General features: G+C 41.7%; 1 protein-coding gene across 1 annotated transcript in view; it reads right to left on the bottom strand.

Annotated features, from left to right (window-relative positions):
• Positions 1–23,988, bottom strand: part of rnf17 (ring finger protein 17) — a 150,598-nt gene extending 126,610 nt beyond the window's left edge. The window contains exons 1-2 of the mRNA XM_063054906.1: positions 23,919–23,988; positions 10,045–10,109 (exon numbers count right to left, since the gene is read on the bottom strand). Of these exons, the coding sequence (XP_062910976.1) occupies positions 10,045–10,109; positions 23,919–23,988 (135 nt within the window). The remainder of the gene's footprint in view (positions 1–10,044; positions 10,110–23,918) is intronic.
• Positions 23,989–25,852: the final 1,864 nt, after the last annotated feature.

Here is a 25,852-nt window from a genome sequence, read left to right as displayed (position 1 = left end):
TGTCCCACTGAGACAAGGATGGTAAAGAGAAGGAAATTTGGTTGTCAAGAGAGGTGAACCAGTGAGCCTTACATCAGTGGTGGACAAACTACTGGAGAGGATTCTTAAAAACAGAATTTACGAGCATTTGGAGAAGCATGGTCTGATTAGAGAGAGTCAGCATGGCTTTGTACGAGTTCGAAGAATAAAAGGAACACAAAAACAAAAGAAAGTGATCTCAGACTGTATTGTATTAGTAAGAGCAATAGTAGCCTAGGAAAGATTGGGGCACATTAGGGACAAAAATACCAGATGATTGAAAAGGAGAAAATTGGTACTTAAATTTAAGAACGACAGCAAGGATGAGCCAAATCATTACTGGGATGTGAGCCTAACATTACTACTGAGAAAATCATTGGAAAAAGTCTAATAAGGATTAAACTACACTTAGAAAGGCAGGGATTAAAGATATTAAGCTAGAATCATTAATAAAGAAATCCAGTCTGACCAATTGTTTTGAAAGTTTTTTGAACAGGTAACAAAATGCATCGATGATGGTAATGCAGTCTGGACCTTCAGTAAGGTGTACAACAAGGTACCAGTGGAAAGCGAGTTCAAGAGATTAGACTTCACAGGATCAGATGCAAGTTGGCAAACTGGATCCAAAATTGGCTTAGTAAGAGTGACAGTGAAATACTGAAGTTTGAGATTAGAAGCTTGTAAACAGTGGTAATCTACAGGGATTAATAATACATATTATACACACACACATCCATTTTTTTGACCAAAATATTGGTACTGTTGATCATGAGAAGGATAATTATAGATGCTACACAAGTTGGTAAAATTAGCAGAGAAGTGGCAGATGAGATTTAATCCCGCTCAGTGTAAGGTGACGCACTTTGGAAGGATAAAGGTAGAGCATACACAAAGAATGGTAGGGCTCCAGAAAGCATAGAGGAACACAGGGACAGTATACAGGTACATTGAAGCACAGATAGACAAGGTGAAGCAGCATATAGAATATCCCCTTCATTAACCTTGGCACAGAATGCAAGATCAAGGTTGCCATGGTACACACTGGACTACTGTGTAGAGTTTTGGTTGCCACACTAAGAAAATGCTTGGCAGTGTATGCTGAAAATTCACCAGAGTGTTGCCTGGGTTGCAGTGTTTCAATTATGAGACTCAATAGGCTGACTTTCTTTTCTTGTGACAGAGGAGACTGGAGAAAAATATACAAAATTATGAGGAGCATAGATAGGTCGAATACCTTAACAGGCATCTAAAACTAGAGGATGTAAATTTAAGGGGCAGAAGGATTAAAAGTATTTTTTTCACTCAGAGATTGGCTGGAATCCTTTCTTTTCTTTCTCAATCTTTTTATTAATTTCAACATGATACATATTACAAAAAATAAGTACAGAGCGATTGGGGTTGTATTAATAATAATTGTTATAAAGGTATACAGTCAAGTAATACATAGTTAGTAAACCTCCCAAAATCTCACAAATTAGCAATAGAATATATAACAAGTATACATAAAAATACAAAAATATCATTAAAAAACAGAAAAAGAAAAAAAATCCCATTAGAAAAAACTAATCTACCCAAACTAAAAGAAAACTAAGAAAAAAAGGGCTTTTATGATTCCTCAGATAGAACCAATAGTGTTGCCACTTCCGCTCCTCTCCCCATATATTGAAATCACAAAATAGATTTGGAAAAGGTCAAATTACATCATGTGGAAATATCGAATAAATGGTTTCCAAGTCTCATCAAATTTAATAGATGGATCATAAATGACACATAATTTTTTCTAGATTTAAACAAGACATAGTTTGAGAAAACCAATGAAATGTAGTAGGAGGATAAATCTCTTTCCAATTCAATAGTATAGATCTTCTCGCCATTAGAGTAACAAAAGCAATCATCCGACAAGCTGAAGAGGTCAAATGATGTTTTTCTATCATTGGTAAACCAAAGGTGGCAGTAATAGGATGAGGTTGTAAATCAATATTCAAGACAGTTGAAATAATATCAAAAATATTGTCCCAATATTTCTTCAATAAAGGGCAAGACCAAAACATATGAGTTCATGAGGCTATCTCAGAAAGACATCTATCACATACAGGGTTTAAATGAGAGTAATAACGAGCTAATTTATCCTTAGACATATGAGCCCTATGTACAACTTTAAACTGTATCAATGCGTGTTTAGCACATATAGAGGAAGAGTTAACTAGTTGGAAAATTTTTTGCCATTTCTCAGTAGGTAAGGTAAGCTTAAGTTCCCTTTCCCAATCATTCTTAATTGTATTCGAAACATCTGGATTTATTTTCATTATCATATTATAAATAATTGCTATTGAACCTTTCTGAAAAACATTTAAATCCAAAAATTTTTCCATTACATCAGTAGAACATTAAATCGGAAAGGTAGTAAGAACAGTATTTAAAAAGTTTCTAGTCTGTAAATATCTAAATAAAAAGGGATCTAGGTAAATTATATTTAGATAATTGTTCAAAAGACATAAAACAATTATCTAAAAATAAATCAAACGTATTATACCTTTTGTTTTCCAGACCAGATAGGCTTCATCCAAAAAAGAGGGATGAAAAAGAAAGTTGGATACAATAGGGCTTGCTAAAATAAATTGATTCAATCCAAAAAAATTTCCGAAACTGAAACCATATTCGAAAAGTATATTTAACTATTGGTTTATCCATTTGTTTGTCCAATTTAGAAAAGTCAAAAGGAAGCGGGTCCCTAGAATAGAACCCAATGAAAATCCTGAAACAGAATTACATTCAAGATTAACCCACTGTGGACCTGAAACGGTGTCCCAATTCCATGTCCAAAATTTTAAACAACGAATATTAATTGCCCAGTAATAAGATCTAAAGTTCGGCAATGTTAAGCCACCCACCTTTTTGGGCTTCTGTAAGTATCTTTTACCTAGTCTAGGATTTTTATTCTGCCATATATATAAGGAAATTTTTGAATCAACATTATCAAAAAAAGATTTTGGAATAAAAATTGGCAGTGCTTGAAATAAATATAGAAACTTAGGTAAAATAATCATCTTAACAGTGTTGATCCGACCAATTAATGACAAAAACATTGGTGACCATTTAGTAAACAAACCTCTAATCTGATCAAATAAGGGTAAAAAATTAACCTTTAATAAATCCTTATGCTTCTTAGTAATTTTAACTCCTAAATAGGTAAAGTGATCAGTAACTAATCTAAATGGTAAACATTTATAATTTGGAACCATCGTATTTAATGGAAAAAGTTCACTCTTATTAAGATTCAGTTTGCAACCAGAAAATTTACTAAACTTATCCAACAAGGACAGAGTTGCAGGAATGGATTTTTCTGGGTCAGAAATGTATAATAATAAATCTGCATATAATGATAACTTATGTCTCTCTTTCCCATGAGTAATACCAAAAATACTTGGTGAATCTCGAATAGCAATTGCTAAAGGTTCTAAAACAATATCAAATAATAAAGGACTTAAACGACAACCCTGCCTAGTGCCACGAAATAATCAAAAAAAGGGAGCTCTTTGATTATTAGTTAAAACTGAAGCTAAAGGAGTATGATATATCAGTTTAATCCAGGATATAAATATCGGACTAAAATTAAACTTCTCAAGCGTAGTAAATAAATATGGCCATTCAACTCTGTCAAAAGCTTTATCAGCATCTAATGAAATAACACATTCTGGACTTCTCAGTGAAGGAGTATAAACAATGTTCATTAGTCTCCTGATATTAAAAGATGAATAACGATTTTTAATAAATCCAGTTTGATCCGCAGAAATAATTTGAGGTAATACCTTTTCTAACCTAGATGCTAATATTTTAGAAAAAAATTTTTGAACCAACATTCAATAAGGATATCGGTCTATATGATGCACATTCAGTAGGATCCTTATTTTTTTAAATTAAGGAAATTGTGGCTTCATAAAATGAATATGATAGTTTACTTATAATAATTGCATCTTTAAAAACTCTGCACAACTGGGGAGAAAGAATAGAAACAAAAACTTTAAAAATTCTGCTGTATAGCCATCTGGGCCAGGTGATTTGCCAGAATTCATTGGGGAAATAGCACCCATTATTTCTTCATTCGTAATAGGTGTTTCTAACTTTAAACATTCTTCAGGTGTTAATTTCGGAAAGTTCAATTTCCTTAAAAAGTCATGCATCTCCCTAGGATCATGAGGAAATTCTGACTGATATAAAGATGTATAAAATTCTTGAAAAGATTTATTAATCTCATCATGATCAACTGTTAAAGTATCATTAGGTTTACGAATCTTAATAATTTGATGTTTAACCAGTTTTAATTGATTGGCTAATAATTTACCAGATTTATCACTATGTATATAAAACTCACTTCTTGTTTTCATTAGTTGGTTTTCTATTGACGATGTTAAGAGTAAACTATGCTCCATTTGAAGTTCAACTCTCTGTTTGTAAAGCTCCTCATTAGGAGCAGTGGCATATTGTTTATCAATATCTTTAACCTTATCAATCAACACAAGTATTTCATCTTAGTGCGTATTTTCAGTTCAACCGAGTAGGAAGTGATCTGACCACGGATATAGGCTTTAAAACTGTCCCAGATAACCCCACTGGGAATTTCGTCCGTAGCATTAGTTAAAAGGCTGGAATCCACAAAGCAGGATGTTGAGTGCGTGATGGAGGTGGGTGCTCTCAATATTGAAGTATCTAGAAGAGCCCTTGACTACCACAGCGCAAGATGACACAGACCAAATGATGATAAATGGAAGTAATGCAGTTGATAACAGCAAGCAATGCAACATGTGAGTGGAAAGAAATTGAAACTCTGCATCAGGGCTGAGAGTGGAGAGGCAAGATTGCCAACGTCAAGAGAAGGAGAGCGGTGAGAAAGGATAAGAGGAACTGGTGGACTGAGGAAAGGTCTGAGATGACAGACAGATAGTCATAGTCATACTTTATTGATCCCGAGGGAAATTTGGTTTCGTTACAATTGCACCAACCGAGAACAGAGTATAAATATAGAAATATAAAACCATAAATAATTAAATACTAATATGTAAATTATGCCAGGAAGTAAGTCCAGGACCAGCCTATTGGCTCAGGGTGTCTGACCCTCCAAGGGACGAGTTGTAAAGTTTGATGGCCACAGGCAGGAATGACTTCCTATGATGCTCTGTGTTGCATCTCGGTGGAACGAGTCTCCGGCTGAATGTACTCCTGTGCCCAACCAGTACATTATGTAGTGGATGGGAGACACTGTCCAAGATGGCATGCAACTTGGACAGCATCCTCTTTTCAGATGCCACTGTCAGAGAGTCCAGTTCCATCCCCACAACATCACTGACCTTACGAATCAGTTTGTTGATTCTGTTGGTGTCTGCTACCCTCAGCCTGCTGCCCCAGCACACGAAAGCAAACATGCTAGCACCGGCCACCACAGACTCGTAGAACATCCTCAGCATCATCCTGCAGATGTTAAAGGACCTCAGTCTCCTCAGGAAATAGAGACGGCTCTGACCCTTCTTGTAGACAGCCTCGGTGTTCTTTGACCAGTCCAGCTTATTGTCAATTTGTATCCCTAGGTATTTGTAATCCTCCACCATGTCCACACTGACCCACTGGATAGAAACAGGGGTCACCGGTGCCTTAGCCCTCCTCAGGTCCACCACCAGCTCCTTAGTCTTTTTCACATTAAGCTGCAGATAATTCTGCTGACACCATGGGACAAAGTTTCCTACCGTAGCCCTGTACTCAGCCTCATCTCCCTTGCTGATGCATCCAACTATGGCAGAGTCATCAGAAAACTTCTGAAGATGGTAAGACTCTGTGCAGTAGTTGAAGTCCGAGGTGTAACTGGTGAAGAGAAAGGGAGACAAGACAGTCCCCTGTGGAGCCCCAGTGCTGCTGATCACTCTGTCTGACACACAGTGTTGCAAGCACACGTACTGTGGTCTGCCAGTCAGGTAATCAATAATCCATGACACCAGGAAAGCATCTACCTGCATCGCTGTCAGCTTCTCCCCCAGCAGAGCAGGGCGGATGGTGTTGAACGCACTGCAGAAGTCAAAAAACATGACCCTCACAGTGTTCGCAGGCCTGTCCAGGTGGGCGTAGACACGGTTCAGCAGGTAGACGATGGCATCCTCAACTCCTAGTCAGGGCTGGTAGACGAACTGGAGGGGATCTAAGTGTGGCCTGACCATAGGCCGGAGCAGCTCCAGAACAAGTCTCTCCAGGGTCTTCATGATGTGGGAGGTCAATGCCACCGGTCTGTAGTCATTGAGGCCGCTGGGGCGCAGCGTCTTCGGCACAGGGACGAGGCAGGACGTCTTCCACAACACAGGAACCCTCTGGAGCCTCAGGCTCAGGTTGAATACATGGCGAAGTACTCCACATAGCTGAGGGGCACAAGCTTTGAGCACCCTGGTGCTGACACCATCCGGGCCTGCAGCCTTGCTTGGGTTGAGACTTTTCAACTGTCTTCTCACCTGTTCAGCTGTGAAGCCCATCATGGAGGTTTTGTGTGGGGGAGGGGTATAGTCATGAGAGCAGGGTGGGGGACTGTGAGGAGGGGTAGGAGGGGAGAGTGGAATATGTGTTGGTTGGGGGCCAACAACAGATGAATCATGTGGGGGATGGGCAGGGGCCACAATATCAAATCTGTTAAAGAACAGGTTAAGTTCGTTGGCCCTGTCCACACTGCCTTCGGTTCCTCTGTTGCTAGTTTGCTGGAACCCAGTGATGGTCCTCATCCCACTCCAGACCTCTCTCATGTTGTTCTGCTGGAGTTTCCACTCAAGCTTCCTCCTATACCTGTCTTTAGCCTCCTTGATCCTGGCTTTCAGGTCCCTCTGTATTGCCCTCAGCTCCTCCCTATTTCCACCTCTGAACGCCCTCTTTTTAGCGTTCAGGATGTCCTTAATGTCCTTTGTTACCCATGGCTTGTTATTGAATAACAAGGGACAGTTCTTGCCGGAACATTGCAGTCCACACAGAAGTTGATGTAATCAGTGATGCACTCTGTGAGCCCATCACTATCCTCTCCATGTGGCTCACAGAGTGCCTGCCAGTCTGTCACCTCAAAACAACCCCGGAGCCCCTCATAAACCTCCTCCATTTCCTCACTGTCTTTGAGGTTGCAGGTTTACTCTTCACCAGAGGCATGTAGCAGGGTTTTTTGTTGGGTTTGTGGAACAATCTATGTTCCGTGCCTATTCTGGTATCTGTCCCCCACTTTTCCTTCGCTATATCGACGACTGCATTGGCGCTGCTTCCTGCACGCATGCAGAACTCGTTGACTTTATTAACTTTGCCTCCAACTTTCACCCTGCCCTCAAGTTTACCTGGTCCATTTCCGACCCCTCCCTCCCCTTTCTAGATCTTTCTGTCTCTGTCTCTGGAGACAGCTTATCCACTGATGTCTACTATACGCCTACTGACTCTCACAGCTATCTGGACTATTCCTCTTCTCACCCTGTCTCTTGCAAAAACGCCATCCCCTTCTCGCAATTCCTCCGTCTCCGCCGCATCTGCTCTCAGGATGAGGCTTTTCATTCTAGGACGAGGGAGATGTCTTCATTTTTTAAAGAAAGGGGCTTCCCTTCCTCCACTATCAACTCTGCTCTTAAACGCATCTCCTCCATTTCACGTACATCTGCTCTCACTCCATCCTCCCACCACCCCACTAGGAATAGGGTTCCCCTGGTCCTCACCTACCACCCCACCAGCCTCCGGGTCCAACATATTATTCTCCGTAACTTCCGCCACCTCCAACGGGATCCCACCACTAAGCACATCTTTCCCTCCCCCCCTCTCTCTGCATTCCGCAGGGATCGCTCCCTACACAACTCCCTTGTCCATTCGTCCCCCCCATCCCTCCCCACTGATCTCCCTCCTGGCACTTATCCGTGTAAGCGGAACAAGTGCTACACATGCCCTTACACTTCCTCCCTTACCACCATTCAGGGCCCCAAACAGTCCTTCCAGGTGAGGCATCACTTCACCTGTGAGTCGACTGGGGTAATATACTGCGTCCGGTGCTCCCGATGTGGCCTTTTATATATTGGTGAGACCCGACGCAGACTGGGAGACCGCTTTGCTGAACATCTACGCTCTGTCCGCCAGAGAAAGCAGGATCTCCCAGTGGCCACACATTTTAATTCCACATCCCATTCCCATTCTGACATGTCTATCCACGGCCTCCTCTACTGTAAAGATGAAGCCACACTCAGGTTGGAGGAACAACACCTTATATTCCGTCTGGGTAGCCTCCAACCTGATGGCATGAACATTGACTTCTCTAACTTCTGCTAGGCCCCACCTCCCCCTCGTACCCCAGCTGTTACTCATTTTTATGCACACATTCTTTCTTTTCTCACTCTCCTTTTTCTCCCTCTGTCCCTCTGAATATACCTCTTGCCCATCCTCTGGGTCACCCCCCCCCCCGTCTTTCTTCCCGGACCTCCTGTCCCATGATCCTCTCGTATCCCCTTTTGCCTATCACCTGTCCAGCTCTCGGCTCTATCCCTCCCCCTCCTGTCTTCTCCTATCATTTTGCATCTCCCCCTCCCCCTCCAGCTTTCAAATACCTTACTCACTCTTCCTTCAGTTAGTCCTGACGAAGGGTCTCGGCCTGAAACGTCGACTGCGCCTCTTCCTATAGATGCTGCTTGGCCTGCTGCGTTCACCAGCAACTTTGATGTATGTTGCTTGAATTTCCAGCATCTGCAGAATTCCTGTTGTTTGCGTTTAAGATGCACCAGGTTGAGGTAGTGCTGGGTATGGGAGATGAGTTGGAGTTCTGCAGCAGCTGGGGTGAGGAGAGTATGAACATGGGAGACCGCTGTTGGAAGCAGACAAGTGGGAACACGGAAGTGCTATAAGCGTTGGATTTGGATAAGAAGGTGAAGATTAGATTAGATTAGATTATGAAGACACGCAGTCCTCTTTTATTGTCATTTGGTAATGCATGCATTAAGAAATGATACAATATTTCCTCCGATGTGGTATCGCAAAGCACAGGACAGACCAAGACTGAAAAAACTAACAAAACCACATAATTCTAACATATAGTTACAACAGTGCAACAATACTATATCTTGATGAAGAACAGTCCATGAGCACAGTAAAAAGTTCAAAGTCTCTCAAATGTCCCACATCTCACGCAGATGGGAGAAGGAAGAAAAACTCTCCCTGCCATGCCCGACCACAGTCCGACTCTGAGTTGTCCGAAAACTTCGAGCCTCCGATCAGCTCTCCGACACAGAGTACCGAGCATCATCTCTATCCGAGCGATTCGACCTCAATCTCAGTCGCCAACAGCAGGCAAAGCCGGGGATTTTGAGGCCTTCCCTCCGGAAGATTCATGATCGCGCAGCAACGACAGCAGCAAACGGGCGTTTCAGAAATTTCTCCAGATGTTCCTCTGTGCTTTCACGTCTATCTCCATCAAATCAGAACTGTCCATGGCCCCTATTTAACGGATCCCTTTTTTGTAGAAGTCGGTGTCTTGGACCTCCAGAAAGTGGTCCACAGCAGGGGTGATTGACAAATTCGCGACCTAAGGTAGAAGGACTGTGTGGAGCACTTTCTGGAGGTTCAAGATGCCGACTTCTACAAAGAAGGGATCCGTACGCTCCACAACTGCTGGACTAAGTGTAAATGTAGGAGGGGACTATGTTGAAAAATAAATGTGCTAGGTTTTCTAAAATTGACTCCTTCTACCTTAGGCCATGAACTTATCAATCACCCCTCGTAAAAGGCCTGTTTTTGTGCTGTGGAATTCCGATTCCAAAATTAACACTTCTAACTTAATGTGCTTATGCATTAATATAAACTAAAGAAAATAACATTTCAAGAAGCTAAAGAAAGTCTCAGGATCTAGATGTCTTTCCAAGTGAAATGGAACGACTCATCTCAGCATTCAACTATAATATTTAATCTTCAATTTAATGTAAACAATACTATTCAACAGCTACTACTAACGTACAGGGACCGAAAAGATATGTTCAGTCATAAATATCTTACCCATTCAAAGAAGATAGCACCTAACTCCTCTGTTGTATTCTTGCATTTCTGCTGTAACTTTGTTTCTAAAAATTAAAAATATTAAGCAATTCTTAATATTTTTACTAATTCTTAATATATTTAAGGCAATTAGAAATTTTAAAAAGAAAAAGCATGCAGCATCTTGGAAAGTGACACAGTTAACTATTCTGGGTCCATGAGTTGTTGCATGGAGAATTTTAAACAATTTGCATTTATTAATGGTAATCATTCACTCAGTGATACAGGAAAGAACTTGTATTGTTTTTGCACTCCAATGAGAGAAATACAAATGTAGATGCTTGAGGAAAAGGTTTTCACATATTATTGAAATAACTAAATTTATTTAGCATTTGGACTGCCCAATACTTATTCAGTGTTGCCACCCAGAAGAGTGACTATAAGGGGGTGGGGCACTAGAGGTGCTTACAAACACACACACCATGAGCGATTCATATTCTTAGAGTACTCGAGTTTTATTTTTGTTATTCTTTAACAGTTACAAGGATCCGAAATTATTGTGGGGATGTCTCAGACCAAAGAGCACAAAATTGAAGGACATTCCTTCAGAACAGAGAAGAGGAGGATTTCCTTTAACCAGAAGGCAATGAATCTGTGGAATTCACTGCTAGAGGGTTGTAAAGGCCAAGTCATTGGGTATATTTAAAGTGGATCTTGATAGATTCTTGATTAGTAAAGTGTCAAAGATTATGGGAGAAGACAGAAGAATGGTGTTGAAAGGGATAATAAATGGAATGAATAAATAACAGACTTGATGGGCTGAATTGCCTAATTTTGCTCCTATATTTTATATTTTAATTTTACATTTGTTTTATTAAGCCCAACCCTGATGTCATCCTTGTCATAAGGCCAAATTAATATTGATATCATCTTTAAGCTTTTGAAGCAATGTAACAGCTCTTTAAATCACATTTATCAATGTTTTCCTTGATTAAATAATTTGAAGCTAACAGCATAATAATTAAGATAACATAACAACTAGGAGTAGGGGATTCATGTCTGCTTAGCCATCTAGATCGTCTCCATGTTCCAGCCAGATCTCCGCAATTTTTCATTCCCCATCTATCCATCCCAGTCCTGAATACACGGTTCAAAACTGAGATAGAGAATGTGTAAAATTATCATTGTTCAGTAAAGAGTTTCATCCTCCCCTCCACTACAGTGCTAGTTTACTTTCATTAACTGCCACACCACACTTTACCAACTGGACGTGACTTTCAGATATACCTCAATATTCTGCTCACATTCGGCAGATAAGTTTGTCAAAACAGTGTGTTTATTTAAATGAGAGAGTGTGATTGCACAAAGTGATAAAAGCCCAAAAGGATAATCAGGAGATAAACAGTTGAGCAAGAACCTTTCATTCCTCAGTTGAATCTCAGGCGAACTCATTGTGGCACAGCTTGATGGATACAACTAAAAATATTCCTGTTCCACCCTACTACAGCTGAGAATCACAACTGCATCCAAGGTCTGTGCAGTTAGTAAAGATGTTTTAATGCGATTGAACAATCTATTGCTGCTTAAAACCGATGGAAATAATGTCTCTTGTGGCCATACTTCTCGTCATTGGATTTCTCGAAGAAAACATGGCTGTCGCTTGGGGCATTCCACAAGCAATACTGATTATATTGCTGGCAAACGTAGTCTCTAGTAAATAAAACTGATGATTTCTGAGTTGGGGTGCAGTATCAAATGGACAGTAGGATTGCCTGCGTCCTCTGCTTCACTGAATCCTGGTTAACCCCTTCCGTACCAGACAAAGCCATTCAGATTGACAGGTTCACTATACACCGTCAAGATAGGGCTGTTAAGGCTCTCAAAAGAAGAGGTGGAGGTGTATATTTCACGATCGACTGCTTGGTGCACAAATGTGACAGTGATGTCCCAATTCTGCTCACCAGACCTGGAAAATCTCACAATGAAGTGTTGGCCATTTTACCTGCAGCAGGAAAATTCAGTGATCATTTTGATAGCAGTGTACATTACACTTCAGGCCAATGTTAAACAGGCTCCAGATCAGTCTTCCTCAACCTTTTTGCCCTGGAGGAGACTTTGAAATAATTTTCAGGTCTCGAGGAAATCCTGCGTAAAAATTATTACATCAGCAGCTCACGATACGTTAGTGCGATCAGTAAGTTGTAGATATAATAATCTAAAAATGATTGACAATGTTCTTTTGAGAATGAACTTTTAGCTAACCTTTCTTGAATAAAAAACAGGTAGTCAAGCTTAGCTTACTTTTCTTGAAATTTATCTTTTTTCCCCTTTCATAAATTTTAAAAACTCATTAGGCAAACATAAATTTCTGTTAAGAAAATTGGCTTAAGCCAAAATGGGATTTAATTTTTCTAAAGGTAGACTAGGTAGATTTAATCTAACTAAAGCTTACAATTTGACTTTAATTAAAAGCTCTACTGCTTGTTTTGAGATTCCAATAACAGTTTAAAATAATCAGCACTTTTATGTGTCATATGGTGGTGATTTGTAGTTAAGTGTCTTTTCAATTTTGCTGGAGCCATTCAACACACACAAGGGTTTCGGCCCGAAACACTGACTGTATTTTTTTTTCTTTAGATGCTGCCTGGCCTGCTGAGTTCCTCCAGCATTTTGTGTGTATTGCTTGGAGTTCCAGCATCTGCAGATTTTCTCTTTTTTGTTGGAGCCATTGCTGCACTTGTCACTTGTTTGCGGCAGACTAGGCACAATGGAACGGGTTAATAAAATATATAAAAAAAAGAATGACATAATAAATAACTGAAAGAAAAAAAATGCAAAAAAATACAAAAACTTCACAATACAATTCACTTCTAACATACACAATGCACCTTTTGCAATGTTTACAACAGCAAAGCAGCAGGCCAGCAGCTGAGTCGCGCCGTGTAAAAATTCCTTCTTTACAATAATTTCCCTCCAATTTTCTACTACACTGGTAGAGTTTGTTCACTCCCCCAGGTCAATCAGCAGCGCGCAAGGGGAAGTTGGGGGAGGAAAGTCGGGAGGGAGAGGCTGATGTCACAGCCCAAGTTGGGTGAGTCCATTCAATGCTCAGAAAACACACTCACACTCATCAGCCTACCGTCCTTCCCTCCGTGCAATACAGCGCTCACCATCGGCTTATCAACTTCCCCTCTGTGCAATACAGTGCTGACCAATTGTCAACGGCTTCTCCCATCTCACATCAAAAACTGAGAATAAACCCGGTCCTACTGCGCACTGCTATACTGGGCTGAGCAACTCTAATGAGATTGTGAATGGGCCTGCTCAGTCACTGCTCACCACAGTGTGTGCTAACATCATGCATTGTACAAAGTTAAAAAAAAATGTTTAAAAAAAAATCACGATTTCTCAGGGAGCCCCGATTGAGAAACCCTGCTCTAGATGACCTGAGCAGTGTGATCAACATGCACAAAATAGCACACCCCAACACCTTCACCATCATTTTGAGGAATTTTAGCCTGGCCAGCTTGAAAATGTTACCAAATAATTATCAACAAATCCAGAGGAAACAATACCATGAACCACTGTTACTCCCCCAGAGTGCTTACCGGTGCTATTCTATGCCCACACTTCAGAAAGTCTGATCATATGGTTGTATTTCTACTCTGAGTATAGGCAGAGACTGAAAACTGCAGCACCAATAGTGAGGACCAAGAAGGTATGGAAAAGGGAAGCACAGGAGTGCTTAAAGGACTGCATTCAAGGATTCATCTTCAGATCTGGATGAGTGCGCCGCAGTTGTTACCGACTTCATTAAAGCCTATGTGGATGAGTGTGTACCTATGAAAACTTGCTGTACATTCCCAAACCAAAAGCCGTGGATGAACCAGGAGATACGTTGTCTGCTGAAGGTGAGCTCTGTGGCATTTAAGTCCCATAACCCAGGTCTGTACAAGAAAACCAGGTATGATTTGTGGAGGGCTACTTCAAGAGCAAAGAAACAATTCTGAGTGAGGTGAAGACAACACTGGACGCACGTCAACTCAGGCAGGGTTTGCAGGACATTAGCCCCTACAAAACAAACCCAACAGCTTGAATGGCAGTGATGCTTCACTACCAAAGAAGCTCAATGCCTGCTTTGAAAGTGTGAACATAACTACTCTGTGACGATCCTTGCTGAACCCCAAACACCTGCCTTCTCACCATATCCTTTGATGTCCCGGCCAATCAGGAAACTATCAACTTCCACTTTAAATATACCGACAGACTTAGCCTCCACCGCAGTCTGTAGCAGAGCATTCCACAGGTTCACCACTCTCTGGCTAAAAAAAAAACCTCCTTACCTCTGTTCTAAAAGGTCCCCCTTCAGTTTTGAAGCTGAGCCCTCTAGTTCTGGATAGCCGCACCATTGGAAACATCCTCTCCACATCCACCCAATCTAGTCCTTTCAACATTTATTAATTTTCAATTGAGGTCCGCCCACCAGCATTTTTCTAAATTCCAGTGAGTACAGGCCCAAAGCTGCCAAACGCTCCTCATGATAACCCCTTCATTCCCAGAATCGTCGTGAACCTCCTCTACTCTCTCTCCAATAACACACCCTTTCTGAAATATGGGGCCCAAAACTGTTGACAATACTTTGTGTGGCTTGACTAGTGTCTTATGAAGCCTTAGCATTAGTTCCTTGCTTTTATATTCTATTCCCCTTGAAATAGGTACAATAGGTACATTTAATATCAGAGAAATATATACACTATATATCCTGAAAGTATGTTTCTTCACAAACATCCACGAAAAGAGGAGTGCCAGCATTGCATTTGCCTCTTTACCACAGATTAACCTTCTGAGTCTTGCCTGAAGACTTCCAAGTCCCTCTGCATCTCTGATGTTTGAACCATCGGCCTATTTGGATAATAGTCTGCACTATTGTTCCTTTTTACCAAAATGCATTATCGTACATTTCCTAACACTGTATTCCATCTGCCACTTTTTGTCCCATTCTTCCAATTTGTCCAAGCCCTGCTGCAATCACATTGCTTTCTCAGTACTACCTACCCCTCCACCTATCTTCGTATCATCCACAAAGCCATTAATTCCACTACCTCAATCACTGACAAGCAATGTGACAAGTAGCAATTCAAATAGTGACCCCTGAGGAACACCACTAGTCACTGTCAGTCAAAAAGGCCCCCTTTATACCCACCCTCTGCCTCCTATCAACCATTGATCTATCCATGCCAGTATCTTTCCTGTAACACCATAGGAGTTTATCTTGTTAAGCAGCCTCATGTGTGGTACCTTATCAAATGCCTTCTGAAAATCCACATAATTGACATCCACTGTCTCTCCTTTGTCCACTCTGATTGTTATTTCTTCAAAGAACTCTAACAGACTTGTCAGGCAAGGTTTAGCTTTACAAAAATCATACTGACTTGGACTTATTTTATCATTAGTCTCCAAGTACCCCGAAACCTCATTCTTGATAATAGACTCCAACACTTTCCCAACCACTGAGGTTAAGCTAACTGACCTATAATTTGTTTTTTTGCCTTCCTCTCTTCTTATAGCGTGGAGTGACAATCTCCACTTGCAATCTTCCTGTCCTCTGGGACCATGCCAGAGTCAAGCGATTCTTAAAAGATCATGATCAATGCATCCATTATCTCTTCAGCAACTTCTCTCAGGACTCTGGTAGTGCATCCGGTCCAAGTGACTTATCCACCTTAAGACCTTTGAGCTTGCCTCACACTTTTTCCTTTGTAATAGCAATGGCACTCATTCCTGCTCCGACACTCATGGACCTCTGGCACACTGCTCGTGACTTCCACAGTGAAGACTGATGCAAAGTACCTATTAAGTTCTTCTGTTTTTTTTTATCCTTCATTACTACCTCACCAGCATCATTTCCCATTGGTCCAATATCAACCCTCACCTCCCTTTTATTCTTTATATAAATGAAAAAACTTTTAGTATCTTGCTTCATACTAATGACTAATTTACCCTCATATTCCATCTTCTCCTTTCTTGTAGCTTTTAAATTGACTTTTGTTGGATTTTAAAAGCTTTCCAATCATCCAACTTCCCACTCACTTTTCCTTAGCTTTTATGCAGCCCTTAACTTCCTTTGTCAGTCACAGTTGCCTGCTCCTGCTATTTGAGAAGTTCTTCTGTGGGACATATCTATCTTGCAACTTGTGAACTATTCCCAGAAACTTCAGCCACCTCTGTTCTGCTGTCATTTCTACCAGTATCCCACTCCAATCCACCTGGGCAAGTTCCTCTCTCATGCCTCTGTAATTCCCTTTATTCCATTGCAATATCAATATATGAGACTTATGCTTCTCCCTCTCAACCTGCAGTATGAATTCAATCATATTATGATCACTGACTCCTAAGGGGTCCTTTACATTAAGCTTCCTAATAAGATTTGGGTTATTACACAACACACAATCTAAGATAGCCTTTCCCCGAGTAGGCTCAAGCACAAGCTGCTTTAAAAAGCTATCTTGTGGGCATTCAACAAACTCCCTCTCTTGACGAAGGGTCTCGGCCTGAAACGTCGACTGCACCTCTTCCTACAGATGCTGCCTGGCCTGCTGCGTTCACCAGCAACTTTGATGTGTGTTGCTTGAATTTCCAGCATCTGCAGAATTCCTGTTGTTTGCGTTTAAACTCCCTCGCTTGCTGATTTTCCCAATCCCCTTGCTTATTGACGTCCCACATCACAATTGTGTCATTACCGTCTTCCAGCTCCCTTTGCAATCTCAACCCTACATCTAGGCCACTATCTGGAGGCCTATATACGATTCCATAATGTTTTTTTTACCCTTGCAGTTTCTTAACTCCACCCACAAAGATTCAACATTCTTTGACCTTGTGTCACCTCTTTCTAAAAACGTAATTCCATCGCTTACCAAGAGCCACACCACTGCCTATGCCTTCCTGCCTGACCCTTCAATACAAAGTATATCCTTTGATGTTAAGCTCCCCCCATAGCTTTCTTTCAGCTATGACTCAGTGATGTCCATATGTAAATGTACCATGAGGGCATCCACCTTACTCCAAATGCTATGTGCATTTAAATACAGCACCTTCAGTCTCACGTTCTTCACTCTTTTGAATTTTGCCTTTGTTGTACAATTTAACTCTGTGTTGTCTGCATTTGTACCCGATCAATGACCTTTTTTTTCTTAAATTCAGGTTACATCCATCATCTACTTGTAAACCTGCTGGCTCATCCTCAGCTCTAGCATACTGATTCCCATCCCCATGCCATATTAGATTAAAACACTCCCAACAGCTCTAGTAAATCTGCCCGCAAGAATATTGGTCCCCCTCGAATTCAAGTGCAACCGTTTCCTTGTATGGGTCACACCTGCCCCAGAAGAGGTCCCAGTTATCCAGAAATGTGAATCCCTGCCCCCCCCTCCCATTCTTCAGCCACATTCCAGACCGTTCCGGCTGACCGGAAGTGCACTAAGAGCGGTAAGCGTAAAGGAGTTGGGTGCTTACTGTTCTGGTTTACAACAGATGGTGCAATCTGGGTCATATTACGATCGAGAAACATGTTTGTATACCGGATATTGAACTTTTACCGTTGGACTTCGGCCATATTCCACCGAGATTCAACACTGGGCGGCACAGGAGGTCGTTCCTGCCTGTGGCCACCGAACTTGAAGCTCCTCCCATGGAAGGTCAGACACCCTGAGCCAATAGACTGGTCCTGGACTTTTTTCCATCTGGCATAGTTTGTATTTTGCTGTTTGATTGTTTGTGGTTTTTGTATTGCTATATTTATGCTCTATTCTTGGTTGGTGCGGCTGTAACGAAACCCAATTTCCCTCGGGATCAATAAAGTATATCTATCTATCTGCCACCTTATTCTATTCCTATCTTCACTGTCACGTGGCAAAGGCAGCAATCTCGAGATTACTACACTTGAGGTCCTGCTTCTCAGCTTCCTTCCTAACTCCCTATATTCTTTTCTCAGGATCTCCTCTCTTTTTCTACCTATGTCATTGGTACCAAAATGTACCATGACTCCTGGCTGCTCACCTTCCCTTTTCAGGATATTGTGGACGCATTTAGAAACAGTACGAACCCTGGCACCTGGGAGGCAAACTACCATCTGTTTCATTTTCGCATCCACAGAATCCCCTATGTCTCCCTGATTATAGAGTCCCCTATTACTGCTACCATCCTCGCCAGTTCCCTACCCTTCTGAGCCACAGGGCCAGACTCAGTGCTAAAGACATGGCCACTGTGGCTTCCCCCAGGTAGATCAACACCTCCCCCCCCCCAACACAGTACTCAAAATGGAGTACTTATTATTGAGTGGGATGGCCACAGGAGTGCTCTCCACTATCTGACCTTCTCCCTTCTCTCTCCTGAGGGTCACCCATTTATCTGTCTCCGGCAGCCTTGGGGTGACTACCTCCCTGTAGCTCCTGTCCATCAAAGCCAGAGGTCATCGAGCTGCAGCTCCAGTATCCTAACACATTCTCTAGGGAGCTGTATTTCTATATACAGTTGAATTCAGAAGTTTACATATACCTTGGCCAAATACATTTAAACTCAGTTTTTCACAATTCTTGACATTTAATCCAGAAAACATTCCTTGTCTTAGGTCAGTTAGGATCACTATGTTAAGAATGTGAACTGTCAGAATAATAGTAGAGAGAATGATTTATTTCAGCTTTTATTTCTTTCATCACATTCCCAGTGGGTTAGAAGTTTACATACATTTTGTTAGTATTTGGTAGCATTGCCTTTAAATTGTTTAACTTGGGTTAGATGTTTTGGTTTGCCTTCCACAAGCTTCTCACGGTAAATTGCTGGAATTTTTGTTCCATTCCTCCAGACAGAACTGGTGTAACTGAGTCAGGTTTGTAGGCCTCCTTGCTCGCACACACTTTTTCAGTTCTGCCCACAAATTTTCTATCGGATTGAGGTCAGGGCTTTGTGATGGCCGCTCCAATACCTCGACTTTGTTGTTCTTAAGCAATTTTGTCACAACTTTGGGGGTATGCTTGGGGGTCATTGTTCGTTTGGAAGACCCATTTGTGACCGAGCTTTAACTTCCTGGCTGATGTCTTGAGATGTTGCTTCAATATATCCACATAATTTTACATCTTCATGATACCATCTATTTTGTGAAGTGCACCAGTTCCTCTTGCAGCAAAGCACCCCCACAACATGATGTTGCCACCCCCACGCTTCACGGTTGAGATGGTGTTCTTTGGCTTGCAAGCCTCACCCTTTTTCCTCCAAACATAACCATGGTCATTATGGCCAAACAGTTCAATTTTTGTTTGATCAGACCAGAGGACATTTCTCCAAAAAGTAAGATCTTTGTCCCCATGTGCACTTGCAAACTGTAGTCTGGCTTTTTTATGGTGGTTTTGGAGCAGTGGCTTCTTCCTTGCTGAGCAGCCTTTCAGGTTATGTCGATATAGGACTCGTTTTACTGTGAATATAGATACTTGTCTACCTGTTTCCTCCAGCATCTTCACAAGGTCCTTTGCTGTTGTTCTGGGATTGATTTGCACTTTTTGCACCAAAGTTCATGCGTCTCCTTCCTGAGCGGTATGATGGCTGCGTGGTCCCATGGCGTTTATACTTGCGTACTATTGTTTGTACAGATGAACGTGGAACCTTCAGGCGTTTGGAAATTGCTCCCAAGGATGATCCAGACTTGTGGAGGTCGACAATTTTTTTTCCCCTGAGGTCTTGGCTGATTTCTTTTGATTTTGTTTGTAAACTTCTGACCCACTGGAATTGTGATATAATCAATTAAAAGTGAAATAATCTGTCTGTAAACAATTGTTGGAAAAATTACTCATATCATGCACAAAGTAGATGTCCTCAATGTCTTGCCAATACTATAGATTGCTAATATGAAATCTGTGGAGTGGTTAAACAATGAGTTTTAATGACTTCAACCTAAGTGTATGTAAACTTCTGTCTTCAACTGTATCTGGTGCAGATGTGGCCATCGGGGAGGCTGGAAGTCTCCTGGAAATCCCACACCCGACATCCAGAACAGAACACTTGCTCTGTAGACATACCCCCTATTCTCGAGTTAAATAAGAAAAAGAAATAAGGAATGAACTTATCCACTTACCTTGCCTCTGCCCGTTCTCAATGAGGCCTCGTCAAGCCAAAGCCTTACTACTCTGACTCCGATGTTGATCGCCAAGCTGGGCGGTACCTCTCTTTTATAAAGACTAGGTTTTTAAAATCTCTTCGCAGATATCAGACTGTCTACCAGGAGGGTGAACCTTCACAACATGGTAGGCCCTGATGGAGTATCTGGTAAGACTCTGGAAACTTGTGCCAACCAACTGCCGGGAGCATTCAAGGACATTTTCAACCTCACTGCTATGGTCGGAAGTTCCCAACTACTTCAAAAGGGCAACAATTATACCAGTGTCCAAGAGGAGTAGTGTGAGCTACCTTAATGACTATTCTTCAGTAGCATTCACATCTACAGTGTGACAAAACGCTTTGGGAGGTTGGTCACGGCTAGAACCAACTCCCGCCGCAGCAAGAACCTGGACCCAATGCAATTTGCCTATCACCACAACAGATCTACAGCAGACACTATTTCAATGGCTCTTCACACAGCCTTAGATCACCTGGACAATACAAACATCTATGTTAGGATGCTGTTCATTGACTTTAGTTCAGCATTTAACACCATCATTCCCAGTCTTGATCAATAAGCTGCAGAACCTGGGCCTCTGTACCACCCTCTACAATTGGATTCGACTTCCTAACCAGAATACTACAATCTGTGCGGATTGGTAATGATATCCCCTCCTCGCTGACAATCAACACTAGCGCACCTCAGGGGTGTGTGCTTAGCCCACTGCTCTACGCTCTCTATCCCCATAACTGTGTGGCCAGGAATAGCTCAAATGCCATCTATAAATTTGCTAATGATGCAACCATTGTCGGCAGAATCTCAGATGGAGGGGAAGGGGACATACAGGAACAAGATATACCGGCTAGTTGAGTGGTATCGCAGCAATGGCCTTGTACTCAATGTCAGTAAGATGAAAGATCTAACTGTGGACTTCAGGATGAGTAAGTTGAGGGAACACGAACTGATCCTCACAGAGGGATCAGAAGTGGAGAGAGCAAGCAGCTGGGTGTCAAGATCTCTGAGGATCTAACTGGTCCTAACATATTGATGCAGCTATAAAGAAGGCAACACAGCAGCTATATTTCATAAAAGTTGCTGGTGAACGCAGCAGGCCAGGCAGCATCTCTAGGAAGAGGTACAGTCTATGTTTCGGGCCAAGACCCTTCGTCGGAACTAACTGAAAGAAGAGCTAGTAAGAGATTGAAAGTGGGAGGAGGAGGGGGAGATCTGAAATGAAAGAAGACAGGAAGGGGAGGGATGGAGCCAAGAGCTGGATAGTTGATTGGCAAAAGGGATATGAGAGGATCATGGGACAGGAGGCCTAGGGAGAAAGAAAAGGGGGAGGGGGGGAAAAAGCTCAGAGGATGGGCAAGGGGTATAGTGAGAGGGACAGAGGGAGAAAAAGGAGAGAGAGAAAAAAATGTGTACATAAATAGTGGAGGAGGAGGTGGGGCATTAGTGGAAGTCCAGCTATCCAGCTCTTGACTACATCCCTCCCCCTCCTGTCTTCTCCTATCATTTCAGATCTCCCCCTCCCACTTTCAATCTCTTACTAGCTCTTCTTTCAGTTAGTCCTGACTAAGGGTCTCGGCCCAAAACGTCGACTGCACCTCTTCCTAGAGATGCTGCCTGGCCTGCTGCGTTCACCAGCAACTTTTATGTGTGTTGCTTAAAATTCCAGCATCTGCAGATTTCCTTGTGTTTGAGCTATATTTCATTAAGACTTCGAAGAGATTTGGTTTGTCATCTAAAACACTCAAACTTCTGCAAGTGTACCGTGGAGAGCATTCTGACAGGCTGCATCACTGTCTGGTATGGGTCGGGGGGGGGGGGTACTGCACAGGACCGAAAGAAGCTCCAGAAAGTTGTAAAATCAGCCAGGCCTATCTTAGGTACTAGCCTCCGTAGTACCCAAGATATCTTCAAGGAGCGGTGCCTCAGAAAGGCGGCGTCCATTATTAAGGAGCCCCTTCACCCAAGACATGCCCTCGCCCCACTGTTACCATCAGGTGGGAGGTACAGAAACCTGAAGGTACATGCTCAGCATTTCAGGAACAGCTTCTTCCCTTCTGCCATCTGATTCTTAAACGGAAGTTGAACCCATAAACACTACCTCACATTTTAAAATATAATTTCTGCTTTTGCACTATTTTTAATTTAACTATTTAATGTACATATATACTTACTGCAATGAATGACTTTTATTATTTTTTCTATATTATCATGTAATGCATCGTACTGCTGCTGCTAAGTTAACAAATTTCACCACATATGCTGGTGATATTAAACCTGATTCTTACTCAGTTTGGGTGAAGTTATTCGAGGGAATGAGCAGAAAAATGAAGACAACAAACTTTCAGCCCTGATCTTACCTAGCAATAGAACATACAAACAGGTTTGTGAAGAGATTATGTAATTGGTCACTGTACATTAGCTAATTTTTAGGCATTCCCAGCAGCCGATTCTTGAAGGACTTCTACTGAGAGACACTAAAACCTGCAGATACTGGAAATCTAATAAAAACAGAAAATGCTGGAGATATCCAGTAAAATAGCCAGCATCTGCTGAGAAAGAAAGTTAATATTTCAAGTCAATTACCCTTAACAAGTTGAAGGGTCTCCGACCCAACAGATTAACATTTTTTCTCCTCAGATACTATTTTACATATCAACTTGTTTTTAAAAATCACTTTTAAGTGAAATAATTTCAAAATCGCAGATAGCTTGGCAAAAGCCCTGTAGGAATTGTAACTTGGGTTCCCCATCTGTGTGTGTGCAAATAATGAATGGAGTTGTCAATTGTCTTGAGTGCCTCCTCAATTTTTTTGAATACTAAAAAAAAGCCCAAAATCACATCTATAAGCTCAGTATCAAATACCCATAGAGAAATTGACAAAGGTCAGAAGATGAACTTTTGCCATTACAAAGCTGTTTTAAACACATTCCTTCGAGGCAAAACAATTCAAGAGAATCACAGCGAAACAAAGTAAAAACCACTAGTGGCGAAAGACCAAGACGAACCCATTGTTTTTCCTGCAGAACTCACAAAAGTAGGGTAACGTTTTGCAGGCGTCCTGTCTACACGTGGGCTATTTTACATATTTGGGAACTACCACAAGGTGCAGAAACGCAACGCAACGCAACTGGATGAACTGCATTGCAGCCTGTTGTTCAGTTTTCCCAAGTACGCATTCGATTGGGTCACCAAACATTACGGAAGGTTTTGTGTTAACAGGAATTGTTGGCAGCCGAAAGAACAACAGAGCTGTTATACCCCTCTTCGGCGAAGCCATGTTTATGAGTTAGGGAATAACCACCGATAGACTAATAAAGCAACTTCTTTCTTTGCCCTGAAGGTTATTTACCTAAATCACAACTTTAGTTTATTTTTCCCAAGCCAAGTTGCATTTTGCTTTGCATTTATGCGTTTTTAACCGAGGCAGTTGATAACATTGAGCTTGGTAGTCGGTCAATCACCTGCTAACTTGAACGGAGAAGCATAATCGTGCCGGAACTTTGTTATTTAATGTTAAATAAATGGCAAATCATTACTCCCTGATCAATCGAGTGACGAAACTGGTTGAATTAGGGTGCTGCATTCGGACCCCTGGACAATAAGAGAACGTTTGCAAACCTATAATCAGCCGACCCAGCTGCGCAAAGATGACCCTGACACACTTTGGCAAAAGAGATCTCAGAGAAGTAAGTACCCCTTTTAAAAACCACAAGCCGCTGACTTTGGTACATACCAAGCAGCTGCAACCGTCTCTGACGCAATGAGCGAGCAGCCCTCGCAACCCCTCCGGCACCCTCCGCCATTCCGTTCACACGCCAGCCACATGACACATGATTCCCGCCCGTTCGCCCCTTCCGCACTTGCGCAGTGGTGTTGAGTCGTGGCCGCAAATCTCAGTTTTCAATTAAACTGCGGGTCGGGTGGCTGTGAAAGAACTGTGGAGGAGCGGAACAAAGCTTTTAGCTAGGCGGTGTTCAGCTTTCATTCAATATAAAAGACCTCAAGCTATAGTGAGAAGGGCAATGAAAATATATCGGAGAACGTACTGTGATAGCATTAGGAAAGAGATCCAGGTAGGGGAAGTTTGGGCACGATGCAGAAAATAGGGGTGGGAGCGTGGTTAGAAAACTGGATGCATTCCCTATTTTGTTTGTGGAGAGTAAGTTGGAGTCACTAGCTAACTGTAGAACTACGCCCTGATTGTGCACTTCTGTGCTCTGATTCGTTCCCGGTCTTGACATCTATTAAAACGGGTATTTAAAATTGTAGGCCAGACGTTCTTCTTGAGATTGGACTACATCTATAGAGGCTGCAGGGTCTAGGACTGTATACATTTTGCGTGGTTCCTGCCCTGTTAAGGTTGAAGAAAATGAGGTGGCAGACATTCTTCCAAAGCAATCACTTAAAATTAAAGATAATAAATGTAGTGGTACCTTTTGCATAAAGGGATGAAAGTCATAATTAAATAAGTCTATTCAATCACTGTAGCAACAAAGTTGGGATAAGGAAAAGGAAGGACAGCATTTATACAAAACTCAGAAGATGCTGGGAATTCAATTGGGCATAAAAGAAGGGGAAAAGTTACACTTGCATGTTTACGTATTGGACATACTAAATTGAATAATTGTTCAGAATTAATATGCATGATAAGGGTACGTATGGAAGGCACTTGTCAAGAAACTGCAGCATATGTTGTTTGAATGCATTTCCTATGAGGTGCAAGGGAAACATCTAATTGCTAAATTAAGATCTTTAGGAGAGACAGTTTAACATGGGAAGTTTGTCTGGATATTACTGCCTTCGTAATGTATATAATTGTGTATTTGACCTTGTGACAAGCATAGGGACTTCAAGATATTATTTGAGATTTTTGGGGTTGGAGAATTTAGTGGCTATACTTCCTGTCTCTTTGCTCCACACTCCAACTCAGTAGGTGGCGACAAAGCACATTATGTCGGTCTGCCCACTGCCAGTAAACTTTACAAGAAGAATAAGAACTATGTCTGATGTATCTGTTTTAATTTGCATTTGGATTCTTAGAGAGAATGTACTAGAGAGAAGAAAAAAACTCATTCTTATTATGGTCACTAGCCTGGGTAAGGGCACGGAGACACATACACAGCAGAGAAGTGAGTCAAACTCTCGGAGAGAGAGAGTGAGAGAAGAAGAGATTCTTGTAGTCCAAATAAATAAAATAATACATAAACAAACAGTAAAATAGAGCAATACTTGCAGTACCTAATCTGCTTACCTAATAAAGCCCCCCCTCCCCCAAGACATTCAAATTCTCTAAACCAGGGAACTTTGAGAGATGGCTCATATACAATTTCAATCGGGCATCAGAAGAGCATCAAGCAAGCACACTGACATACTGTATGGGTGACAAAACAGATGACATCATGGGAGGATTAGGACTGACAGACGCTCAGAAAAAGGAGTACAAAACAGTGTAAGACAAATTCAAAGGATATTTCATATATATAAATGATCTGGATGATGGGGTGGTAAATTGGATTAGTAAGTATGCAGATGATACTAACATAGGTGGTGTTGTGGATAATGAAGTAGGTTTTCAAAGCTTGCAGAGAGATTTAGGCCAGTTAGAAGAGTGGGCTGGAAGATGGCAGATGGAATTTAATGCTGGTAAATGTGAGGTGCTACATTTCG

This window comes from Mobula hypostoma, chromosome 7 (genome assembly GCF_963921235.1).
Source record: "Mobula hypostoma chromosome 7, sMobHyp1.1, whole genome shotgun sequence".
Lineage (NCBI taxonomy): Eukaryota > Metazoa > Chordata > Chondrichthyes > Myliobatiformes > Myliobatidae > Mobula > Mobula hypostoma.
Note: the sequence above shows the minus strand (reverse complement) of the source record. Positions and strands in the feature narration are given on the sequence as shown.